This window comes from Manacus candei, unplaced genomic scaffold (genome assembly GCF_025592945.1).
Source record: "Manacus candei isolate 608988 ecotype Guabito, Panama unplaced genomic scaffold, ASM2559294v1 h1tg000107l, whole genome shotgun sequence".
Taxonomy (NCBI): Eukaryota; Metazoa; Chordata; class Aves; order Passeriformes; family Pipridae; genus Manacus; species Manacus candei.
This window is the reverse complement of record NW_026138155.1, coordinates 579,410-591,988: the sequence shown is the minus strand read 5'-3', so window position 1 is coordinate 591,988 and position 12,579 is coordinate 579,410. Positions and strand designations below refer to the sequence as shown.

Sequence of the window (12,579 nt, the reverse complement as noted above, 5' to 3'; positions counted from 1 at the left end):
GAAAGTGGCTAAAAGGAGGGTTCTGCGGAAGGGCTTCGAAAGACCCGGACACCTTCAGTGTGTGTTCCACAACAAGCAAACACAATGGTTACACTTTCAGCAAAGCTTTCTGACCTCCTGCCAATATGATTCCGGCTGGACTGTACCGGTGATCCCAAAAGCAATGCTAACAGCAGTATTTAAAGCCAACAGTGCAACCAGACACTGGAGGTGTCGTCATCTGAGAGCAACGGGCAAGTGCAGACCGTCAATAAAACATAAAAGCAAGATGCATTATCACTTTGAGTGTATCATGGGTGAGCAACCTTCGGAGGAAAGGAAACTTTTAGATGGGAAGAGCTGGTGACTCAGCTCCGGCATGGACAAATTCCATCGGCCCCACCGCAGGCAGAGGCTAACTAACTGCAAGTCATTAACAGATCTCATCAAAAGCCATTACTTACACCAGTTAAAGAACAGCAAATGTGTATCACACAAGTTTAAGTGGCGATACAGCCATGAGATTTGGCAAGCACAGTAAGAATTAATCTCTGGAGTGTACCATGCCATAGCATCTCAGCACTTACACGCACAGCAGCACAAGGCACACTGACAACGGAGAGTACCTGAGGAAAGGAGAGCTCTCAGCCTCAAGGAACCTCAGTTCGCTCTCCAAGACCTAAAACTGTTCAGTTCCACAAAACTGAGTTATATTCCCATGTCCCAACCCACAGGAACTTTGGCAAGGACCAGTGCACCTGGAACACCTACCCGACTATGCTGGACCATTGCAGGAAGCCCCGAGGAAAGCAGCAGCGTTGCAGCTCAGGGGTGATACCTAAGGAGTCAGGTCCTGCTTTCTGCGAGCGCGGGCGTTCTCCTCACGAGGCGCAGCTCGGACAGGACACAGGTGACTGACCAACAAGCCAGTCAATGACCTGAGGCCGCTGTGCTGGGCTGAGGGGTCGGGGTAAAGGCCACGAGCCACAGCGAGGACAACGCCACACGTGCCACAGGTGCAGGGGAGGCTCAGCAGGGAGCAACAGCCATCGTTTTAACAAACCAGAGGAGGCAAATCTGGAATTATGGCAAAAAGGGCACATTGTCAGCGCACGCCCATGGACAGTGCTGAAAACAGGAGGAGTTAGGAAGAGCCCCAGCAATCAGGTGGGCTAACTCAGCAGAACTGCTGGGAAAAGAGGACTAGAACATCTAAGACACCCAAGTAGAACAGGGCAAAGCCACATCCTCAAGGAGGTTGCATCCAAGTTAAACACTGGCTTTAACACATCTGTTATGACTTGTACAAGATCGTGGTTTTAGCAGTTATTAAAAGACAAGTCACAACAGCTCAGAAGGAAATCAGAGAGAGAAGCACAAAATGCAGGACAGGAGAAAGCACAGCATGTCCTCTCAAAGAGCTGCAGTGGCATCATCTTGGTAAATAACCCTCAGGAACCAACTGCCTTTTTCCGAGCCAGTCAGTACTATGAGCCAGCAAACATCCGTGGTGCAAGCTGCACAGCCTTGACATCCTGGACATACATATATGGAATGTCCAGCCCGCCCAGGACATTGGGAAGAGCAGTCAGCAGAAATCCAATGAACAGGTAATACAGCCTGCACTCTCATTCACCATGCACCAAGTTCTTATTTACACTGCTCTCGTGTTCCCTATACCATGGAGCAAAACGTGGAACCAAGAACAAAAGTCACCTGCACACCACAGCCTCCAATTTGGGTTCTGAGCATCACATTATACCAACCTAAAGGAAAAAAAAAAAAGCCCTTCACTGCTTACTCCTGTTGTGGAATCCCACACTCCTCATCACTAGTGCATTTGAACCAGCATCCCCAGTTCAGGTTCATTTGGCACATGCAGGGCCTCATGCAGCAGAACTGCTCAGTGCTGTCCTTCCCAGCACTGCTCAGGGCTGTGTCTGGAGCTAAAGGCTGCCACGGCTCAGACACCCCGGGATTAGTGTTATCCATGTGCTAATATTCACTCACAGCACACAGACAGCTGGTGGCTGCACGGAAGACCTTCTGCTGACCAAACCCCTCCCATTCACTCAGCCTTTTCTAGTCGTTCACTTAATCCAGCGGGGTTTGCTTTATTCCCCTCCCTCCCTCCCTCCCCACAGCAAGATTTATCTCGTTCAGTACAGTATTTATTCATCAGTTTTATGTTTTTGCTCTGGCCCAGAGAGGAAGTGACCTCTTCCTTCTTTACCTTTTCCACAGTCATTCACTGTTAAAGCCCTAATGCTCCTCTCGCAGCCAGCCCAGCGAGTGAGACCCAGGGACACGATGACCTCCTGTGGCAGATCCCAGCACGGATTTCTCCCCGTTGCCTCTATAGCTACAGGGACTGCAGCACAGCTTTTGCCATCAGTCTTTATTTCAAGATCCAACTACTCCTAAGTTTCCTCTCCTCACAAACGGTGTTTTCAGCAGCTGTACTTTTCAGCAAACTAACTTCAGTGCAGCCAACTGGTGGCTTTTAATATCTTTTGAACAAATAAATAAGTTCCTTTGGCCATGAATCTGGGCCAGGGGCATCCAAACGTCCCAGAGAAAAAAAACCTAAAACCAGGGCTGCCTTCCCCCTCAATTATTTAACAGAGCACTTCAGACCTACAAAAGAGCCCATCAAGATTAACTAGCGCATCCTCCCAGCCTCCTGAAGGCATAGGGAGGTATCAATATTTTAAAGATGAAAAGACAGAGGCAAAGAGTGATTTATTTACTCGTGGTCATGCAGAGAGTCTAAACAGGAGCTGGGAAAAATCACCTGGGAGTCCCCATACCTGGCTATGCCGAAACCCCTTGGCACAGGCACTTGCACACTGGTTTTTGGTAAGATATTCTTAATTACTGCACATACATACAGACTTCCCTGGTCTATGCTTAACAGTTTATGGTGAGTTTCTCCTGGGTCATTTTACTTCACAAGGAGACTCCTCAGTGTCTAATTACTGGAAAAAGAACAGGATCCTCTCAACACTAATCACATTTTATATACAATCCCGTTACTGTGAAGTCTGCTTAAGTAAACAGAAAACAGTACAAATAAGTAACTGACACAAAACAGTAGAAAATTAGGTCCTACCTATAAAATGGGTTGCTGTCCTAAGCAGCGTTCCTATGAAGAGAACTTAAAATGCACTATACAGAAAACAACCACAAGGGCTGAGAATAAAACAAGGCAATACAAAGACCACTGCTCACCCGGGTACTTGCGTTACAACTAAAACAGCACTAATCACTCATTTCATCCACATCCTAACCAGAAGAAACCCACATCCCGATTTTGTTTCCCCATCACGATGACAATTGATTAAAACAAGCAAGCATTCCTAGGCAATTGCATCCGAGTGTCTCTCACCCAAGGCAAGAGAAAGGGACACAACACTCAAAGGCTGAAGAACCATCCTCACCCAAACAGCAGACACCAGCGCAGAAAATTTTTGCATCTCTAATAGGCAAAACCCAACAGAACAGTCCTGGTTTGTGGTAGCCTGGGAATAGATTTAAGCCAAGGAAATACTGACAGATTCAGAAGGCTGAGGTACTGTTGGAGCTGAGGTTTAAGCCGAGTCTCAGGCCATCCCTGGTGCTGTGTGTCCTACATACAGCTTCGTGTGCTCCAGCCCAGCCACTTGCAGAGCCCCCAGAAGCTCGGGGGCCGGTGGGGTGTGTGTTTGGGGTTTGGTATTGTTTTTTTTCTGCACACCAATTAAAAACATTCTAATAATTGGTCATGACTTCGCTCCTTCCAACCCAAACTTGGCAGGCAGAGATTTTGTAAAGCTTTCTGGAACAGGCTGCAGATAACCTGCCACAGAATTTCTGTGTGCTCTCTGTGATGGGTTTCAAAAGAAGCCTTTATTAGAACTCAGACATGTTTACTTGCTTGCAACGAGCACTGTCATTCCAATTCCTGTAATTAAATCCACAATTTTGACAGTTGAAACTGTAGGAATAATTGCACTGTTAGTCAAAATAAGTTGTTACTGTTCAGACTCTTGCCAAGAATATTTTAAAAGCTTCTACTATGTGTTTCAAGTAAATCTGAACTGAATCTTCATCCATTCCACTTCACTTCCTTTCTGGAGCAAAGATCTTAAAATCTTTCCTTTCACTGGGCAACCTTCGAGTCTCACACAAGATTTTTTTGCCAGACTCCTTCTACTTTCCACAACATGAATGTTATACAACACACTTGTACTGAGCACTGTTACACATATGATGCATTTTATGTAATCCTATGTCCCTCCCTTAAGTTCATTTCCCACACATGAAAAAAAAATTGAAGCCAGTCAGTTTCCCAGAAACCTTAGATAACTTTTTACACCAAATTCACCAAGAATCCACAACCTTCAGGTCATCCATTGTACCAGTATTACATACCAGCAATCCACAATATCACTTCTTTTATGAGACAAGAGACCCAACAGTATTAGGCACTGAAAAAGTCTTTCCAACCACTTTTATTTTTCAGCCAATGGTTAGAGAAAGCCAGCACAATTCCAGCCACAAAGCAAGAAATCTCATCTCCAACAAGCAGGTAACAGCGGCACCAAGGTAGACAATAAAATGCTTTGCAATACAATTTTGCCTTCAAAAGCCAACCGTGCACTCAGAAACTTTTAAAGCAGAGCAAAGCAGCTCATAAAACGCAACACTTGAGATGCTGCACCCTGACAAGTCTGTGCTTTCTGCACCTGCAACAAGAGGCTCAGTCAATACAAGAAGGAGCAGCAGCCACTCCACACAGGTGTCCCCTTCTGACTCGAAGCAGTTGAGACAGGACAGCCTACTTGAAATAGTGCAGGATCTGGTATAAGCACCCAGAGGGCCCAGGGAACACGTGGAGTAGCTGGAACAAAGGCAGGAAGCCACCTCTGACATCCCAAATGCGATCATGGGATGGTTTCTAAACACATCATTTACAGATGGAGGCCATTTGGAAAATGTTCTTCTTCCTATTACGGTACCCAGCAAGCAAACATATTCCTCTCCAGGAGAAGAGGACTTACCAACAGCAAAAACAGCTCTGTTTTAATAAAAGCTTTAAAAAAGGGTAAAAAAACCCAACAAACAAACATGCTAGAGAATGGAAAGCTTCTGAATATCCTAGTTGGCAGTGCATATTGAAAACAAATATAAAATCTCATTTGACAGCTACAGAATGTCAGCCTTATTTGCATTTAATTCATGTATTCTGTGAAGAACTTCATCTACCAAAATCATCAGATGACATTTTTTGGTACCTTAAAATATAAAACTCCAGGTTACATTGCAATTCCCTTAGCAGCAAAAATGGTTTTCACTTTTTCCTTCCTCAGAACGAGACATGCATTACTAATCAATGCCACTAAAAAACATTGAAGGTCTCTAAAAAACCACTACCTTCTCAAAAATTAAATAGCAACTGGATAAAAAATTAATTTAAAAAAATCTATAAAATACTCTAGAACTCATGAGCCTGATCAAAAACTGGTGCAATATTTGGGAACGCTCAGAATCCTTGTCTCTTCAGAATCTGCGTGTGTTACTTAACACAATACTGAACAGACATAGTGATTTATTTAGTAATTTCCCTATTCACAAAGTTTATTTGTTCCTCACAGTCAAATCACCAGGATTGAGTCCTGCCTCTCCAGAGGCCCTCTATAAAAGCAGAAGCTGCACTTGAGACTTTGATCGCACAGATGTTTGGAATGGTTTGGCTCTGTCTGCACTTCAAAGAGGATTATAATGTGCTCAAAAATTCTTTGACCTGCAAAAAGAAACAAATATTGTCAATCACACTAAGTGTGTATCAACAGAAATAGACAGCAACTCTGTTTACCTCTCCACTGCTTTATGCTTCACTACAACCTAAAGAAACAGGGAAAAAGGATCTTGGGCTTGGCCATGCCATTACCTGTCCATCAAGAACGTTCCCAGACACGGTACCTGTAATTTAGTAGGTGCAGGGAGAGACACACTGGAATGATGCTCGCTCCTCCCATGGTCCTGAACTGCAGCCCACAGTCACAAAGGAGTTACTTTAAAAGCAGGTGTAACCCAAACAGGAGGAGGATAATGACCACCTCAAAAGAGCTGTCATTTGGAAACCACTGAGTCACGCCCACTGCCAGGACACCGTTGGGATTTAATGCCAGGGAACAACTCAGGGCACCTAATCAGGGTGTTCCCTGGAATGAGGCTGGCAAAGAAATCATAAAGCAATACCTACTGAAACCACAGTGCTTGGGAAAAAACCGATACTGCAGATCAACACCAGGCTCACAACTGCTGCCTTTAAGTGTCAGGAGCATCCGAGCAACTAGGCTGTGATACAGCCTGAACTGGGGGCAGTCTCCTTTCTGCCCACTCCAGCCAGGCTACTCCATGGAATGGAATAGACCAGTTACTAGAGAACCAGTGTTACTCTTTTGGCAGAGGCTCTCCTACACACAGCCCATCTGTAAACGTTTTGTCCAAATTCCTGATGAGAAATGGAAACAGATCTTGGACCACACTCTCCAACTGTGACCCTTCCCTTCCCAGGTCAGGGCTCATGGACATGGGATAAAATAAAGAGGTCAAATCCCTTCCTGTAGAGAAGGGAACACATAACTGTGCCAAGACTGCAACTTAAAAGGAATCACCGGAAAGCCACCCTCCACTTTAGAGAGTGGCACCAGCAATCCCACTTGGAGAACCTTGTCTGCATTTACACACCAGGCAGAGTTTCCAGATGAAGCAAGGAAGCACACAGGCTCTGGGTTTCTGTGGGACATCAGCACACACTAAAGCCCAAAGCACAGCTCATCAAGTGCAGCAGTTCTGGGGCTCCACTTAGGAAATGGCAGAAAAAGGGCCCACACAGGGCTTAGGCTATTCCCAGATAACCTGCCAGCTACACCAGAATAAACTCCTCCAAAATCCGTATTTAGTCTCCTGAGCCTCATCTCATCCTGTGCAGTGGGAAGCAGGCACCCCCCACAGCTGCCATGTCCTGTCATTCCATCGATCAACAAGCCCGACCAGGAAGACTGGTTTTAATCAGGTGAACAGTTCCACTTTGGGGTGGATCAACAGAGATCAAAGGACCAAGCTGCTTTGCTTGTGAGGTAACAGTTTATTTCCACAGAGCAGAAGAAGGCATGTGTCCCACTGCTGAGGTCTGTAAGTCATTGCAACTGCTAAGATAAAAGGCAAGTTGTCCTCGCTGGAATCCCAAGGGGGTTCAAACACCAAACACCTGCGCAGTTAAATGTTGAAGGTTTGGCCTGGATTTAAAATAAGCTTTGCAGCAGGCTACAAGACTGTTCCTTACTTGCATGTAACTCCATGACTCTAACATTTTAGAAGGATGATTGGACAGTGATGTGTAATTAGAGTAACCTAAACCATTTGTGAAATGTTACCTTTTCGATCATATGGTCGTATCTGTCCTTTTTGCCTTTGAAATCTTCATTAACATCTAGCGTCAAAATTGGAATTTCCTGCAGATAGTCAAAATCTGTTCTGTATTGGGAGAGGAACAAAGCAAATATTAGTAGCTGAACGTAGAGCAGACAGCATCCAAGTCCCTGCCAGCATTTCCATTGTTGAGAAACACACGAAAAGAACTGCATCTCTAAATTGCAGCCAGGAGTTCTGAATTTACAGCGTGGCCCCTGGGATACATTAGCACTGATAGAAATATTATAGAAATGTTCCTGGAGTTTAGCTTTACAAACCGTAAGAAAAGCCGGAGTTTCACTGGTGGAAAAAGCATTATGGAACACCCCTTACAAAGATTTATCCATCCTTAAGGAACCATTCAACAAACCCTACCGCAGTGTCCTATGCTGGAGCCAACTTTCGTGTTTGTAGTGAAGCTTCTCCAGATACTCGATGGGGATTTCTTGTTCCTCGTCTCTTCCTCGCACGAAAATCCTATTCAGGCATTTCTAAAGGCAAAAGATAATAACAATAAATAAATTGGTGCATTGCGTGCCAAGAGCACAGAAATATCCATTTGACATTACAGACAGGCATTCCCAAATCTCACCGCATACTTCTGGCTCTTAGGAACTGTTTTCCAATGCAGTAAATCATTTGTTCCCATCCTGAGCACATCCAAAGCATCAACAACAAGCCAAAACTGTTCAAGTATTGTACTTTGTAATTTAAATACATGTTCTTCTCTTAAATAGAAAAACAAAAAAGCCCTCAAAGTTACTCCAGTGTGCTACATTGCGGAGTGTTTACAACCATAACAAAGCTGAAAGCATGGAAACTGGAAGCAAGGGAATATGGACGTGATCTGTAGGTTAATTAGAGCTCTTCTAAACTCACATTTTCTCCTGTTCCTGCAGGTTTCATACTCAAGAGAGATATTCATGATGCCGTTCTCTCCTTTTAAACAAACACCAGATGCCCAAAGATCAAAGCATAGTCACAAGGCCTCACACACAGGAGGTGCTTTCACCTGGCTTAGCTCCACTGCCCCAGGTGTAGGGGCCTCATAGCCCACCCCCCCAAACCAGCTGTGACTGGTTAATTACTAAAAGAACACCAATTGTTCTTTTCCCTGTACAGCTATATTCCCTGCAAAATAGCTATTCCTAGAGCTACTTTGTACTTTCCCAGGGTTGCTTGGTTTGTTCCAGTGGTGTTTCCTGGTTTGCTGTTGTCACGTCTTCTTTTTTATAATTAGAGGATCATTATCATCACAGTTGATTTTAAAATACACAGGCTGCGTTTGAAACAACTTTTTTTTTAAGTGTTTCCAGACTTAGTCTTAGTCACAGCTCAAGTATTACAGTGTTCAGGGCAACACTGCAGCCTGAGCTGGACTCTACCCTTGAGGGGCAAGGCACAGAACACGGACTCTCGTTCTCTGTGCAGTCACACATTTGTATCCCTCACCTCAGGAGTGGCTCTGAGATAAATGATCCCATCCAGCGCCAGCTTCGAACCAAACTGCTCATTCATCCAGTTGTGCCAGTCTTGGTAAATAGTCCACTCAGTCTCGTTCATGCAATCAGACTCGTACAAATTAGCTGCAAAGATGTACCTGGGAACACAAAACAGCGATGGAAACACAAACTGGCTCGGACACAGGAATCCTTGGTTTGCCTGAAGTAACTAGAGAAGAAGCTGAGTAGTAAATCTACTGTAGCATCTCTCTGATGTACACTTGGAGTGGAATTAAACAGCTGGCATCCTCCTCCTGTAACTGTGTCCACACAGACCAGGAACATTTACAGCTCAGGTGTCCAGGAATAACCCACGAAACAACTGGCTTGTACACTGTTTATTGTCAGTATCTTAGAGCAAAGGGAACTCCTAAGAACTACGGGATGGGATTCAGTTATCAAATCCCACCTTCTGAACCCAGAAATGCAGTACAGGGCATTTATTTGTGTATTTTTTATTGGCCATAAAAAAAAAAAAAGATGAAGAAGAACTTTCCATGGAGGGTGGCAGAGCACTGGGACAGGCTGCCCAGGGAGGGCGTGCAGTCACTGTCCCTGGAGGTGTTTAAGGAAAGACTGGATGTGGCACTCAGTGCCATGGTCTAGAGCTGGCAAGGTGGTGTTGGGTCATAGGCTGGGCTTGATAACCTCAGAGGTCTTTTCCAACCTGACTGATTCTGTGATTCTACCTCCCTCTCTGGAGACATTCCAAACTCGCCTGGACACATTTCCACCGCAAGTGTCCTGTGATTTTACTCGGGAGAACTGCGATCTTCCCCCTGAGGACCTGGGCCCCACACACCTGTCGCTGTAGACAGACCGCTCGAAGAAGACCACGGGATTCTCCACGTCCTGGAGTTTGCCCTCGAGGACGCCGAGCTGGGCCCGGATCCTGCTGAGACACGCGTAGGTCTGGAAGGTGAAGGCCCACCTCTCCGGCTTCTCGTACATCATCCGCAGCACATTCCCGCCGTTCTTCTGGGACGTGCTCAGCTCCTGGATTCAAAGGGGAAATCAGCAGAGAACGAACTGCCTAACTCTGAGAGAAGGCAGCTGAGGGGAAGTCAGGACCAACACACCCCCGTTAAGTTTACACTGATTTTACCAAAATACACTGTATTTTTGCCAAAACAAAAGGAAGTCCCTCAAAAGCCACTTGCACAGCAGACTGTGGCCACCAGGCAGCAGCTGGATTGCCAGTGGAATTACAGGTAGCTGGGAGAAAAAACAGCACTATAAACCATTTAGCAGTGGTTCATTATTTCCCAGATATTTCAGAGGACACCTTCACACACCAGGAACAACCCTCTGCACTCACCTGGATAGTTCAGAGTTGCTACAAGTAACTCTGCCTCACTTTTTCCCATCCCTTGCTTTGATACAGGAAAAAGGCTTTTAGTGCTTTTAGAACTTGCATCCTGATGTTGAATAACATTTATTCCATAATACACCAAACAAACTAGAAAAGAGGAACTCAAATGCTGTGAAAGGAATCAGCAAAAGTGTTGCTATCACAAAAACACCCAGTGGATTGGATATACTGGATTTCTGAAATTAGAGGAGCATTTGGGGTTTTTTTCTCTTTTACCTCACAATCATTTCCAGAGTTTTGCTGGACATTGCACCATCTAGCTATGGGCTCGGGAACCACTTCCCACTCCTCATTGGCTTGTTTCAGAAGACTCACAAAGGTGGATTTCCCTGCAGCTGTAGGAAAAGCATTCAGGAAGATTTTGTCAGTGAGAAACCACCCCCAGTGGTGTTATTTAACCACTGCACAACTCCGCTTTCCATCCCCACAAATCAGTCGCCCATGCCCGAGCACTCTGGGCTTGAAGCAGAGCCCATCGTGTTCCACAGATCGTCAATTAATGGAGCAACAGGGCTGTTCTCTATCTGCATCTACACGGGTTTGGACAATGCTCTCTGGTGGGATTTCAGGGGTGTCCCGCGCAGGGCCAGGACTTGGTGATCCCTGTGGGACCCTTCCCGCCCGGGAGATTCTGTGACTCCGGGAGTTTTACGCCACAAGCAGGAAAAGTGCGGGAAAAAACAAAACGTCAACGCCAAGCAGGTGAATGAGTTACAAACTGTAAATAGAATCGCAAATCGCGTCAGTTTCGTAGAATTCTTACGGCGTCGCGGTAAAGTCTCCGACCTCACGCATTGGATTGTTTGTGCCTCCTGACCTGACTAAAAGCGGGGGGGTTTTTTTGCGGGGAAACGGCCAGGAAAACCCTGTGGAAGCATCCCCGCCGCCCCACCCCGCCCCGGCAGAACGGAGAGAGGGGAGGGAGAGGCGAGCGTGGGGTCGGCAGAGCTGTGCCGCCCCCAGCCACGTCCGAACCCCCCGAGCGCCGCGAGACCCACCTCTTTCCTCCCCCCCCGAAACTCCCCCCCGCTCCCCGCGAAGGCGGTGACGGCCCCGACTCACCGATGTTGCCCTCCACGGCGACCTTCTTGACGCGGCGGTCGTGCCGCCCGCGCTTGGGCGGGGTGGCCATGGCGGCCCGAGGGGGCGCGAGGGCACCTGAGGGGAGGGGAGAGGGGGGGGGCGTGGGCGCGAGACCCGCCTGAGGGGGCGCGAGGGAGGGCGCGAGGAGGGGGGGGGGGGCGCGAGACCAGCCCGCGCCTGCCCGCGCGCGCCTTTAAATTTGGCGCGCGGCAGCGGCGGGCCCGCCGGGGCGGCCCGTGACGTCACGCGCGCGCGCCGCGGCCGACCCCGCCCGCCCATCCGCCCACCCAGCGACCCAGGCAAGAGCAGCGGCACGCGGAGCGCATCGATGACTCCCGTCACGAGCTGCTCCCGTTCTCAGCGGCTCCCTTCGTCCCGACACACAGGGCAAAACAAACAGGGAAGGGAGGGAAAGGAACACACCCCACACCCCCCCGCCGGGCCACGGCCTGTGTAAAAAATGCTCCAGGAATACCTCAGAAGTGGCTGGGTTTTCAAAAGGAGAGCACCGGCACTGGAATTGAGAGGGTTGTTGCTGAAAACAACTGGGAAGAAATTCTTAAGTTTAGGATGGAGTTCTTGAGTTTAAGGAGGAATTACTTTAGGAAGGGATTTTTTACTTCAGGAAGAAACCCTTCCCTGTGAGGGCAGTGAGGCCCTGGCACAGGCTGCCCAGAGAAGCTGTGGCTGCCCCATCCCTGGCAGTGTCCAGGGCCAGGTTGGACAGGCCTTGGAGCAACCTAGGATAGTGGAAGCTGTCCCTGCCCACGGCAGGGGATTGGAATGAGGTGATCTTGAAGGTCCCTTCCAACCCAAACCATTCTGGAATTCTAAGATTCTACAGCCAGCAACAAACCCACGTTTCCCATAATACCATCCCACTACAGGACCCTTCTGATTCTTGGAGGATGGAGTTAAACAGGGAAAACCCCTCAGATCTACGGGTTGGGCACAGGCAGCGGGGCAGCCTTGACCCAAGATCTGTGCTGAAAAACTGTGGCAAAATTCATGTTTTTCACCACCATTTCCACAAAGCGCACGTGAGAGCGGACTTACCACGGGGCAGAGCCAGGTGGGGATGGGAGGTGGGAAATCTGGAGCCCTGCAGCCACTGGGGTCACGGGAGGCTCTGAGGAGAAAGAAGAGCTCCCCAAAATAAAAAGGCACCTGTGCTACTGGGCA

General features: G+C 47.5%; 1 protein-coding gene across 1 annotated transcript; it reads right to left on the bottom strand.

Moving 5' to 3' along the window:
- Positions 1-4,411: 4,411 nt before the first annotated feature.
- On the bottom strand, positions 4,412-11,505 carry DCK (deoxycytidine kinase). Its single transcript, XM_051769414.1, has 7 exons — positions 11,377-11,505; positions 10,531-10,649; positions 9,745-9,938; positions 8,893-9,040; positions 7,816-7,931; positions 7,404-7,503; positions 4,412-5,764 (listed from the first exon to the last, which is right to left on the bottom strand). The coding sequence occupies exons 1-7, from the start codon at positions 11,444-11,446 to the stop codon at positions 5,738-5,740; spliced, it is 774 nt and encodes a 257-aa protein (XP_051625374.1). The 5' UTR covers positions 11,447-11,505; the 3' UTR covers positions 4,412-5,737.
- Between the last annotated feature and the right edge of the window lie 1,074 nt (positions 11,506-12,579).

Excerpts from the sequence above, each read along its gene's own strand:
- DCK (XM_051769414.1), bottom strand. The coding sequence starts at position 11,446 with ATGGCCACCCCGCCCAAGCGCGGGCGGCACGACCGCCGCGTCAAGAAG. Across the intron at positions 10,650-11,376 it reads CGCCGTGGAGGGCAACATCG|CTGCAGGGAAATCCACCTTT; the intron begins GTGAGTCGGGGC and ends CTTTTCCTACAG. Across the intron at positions 9,939-10,530 it reads ACTCTGGAAATGATTGTGAG|GAGCTGAGCACGTCCCAGAA; the intron begins GTAAAAGAGAAA and ends CTTTGAATCCAG.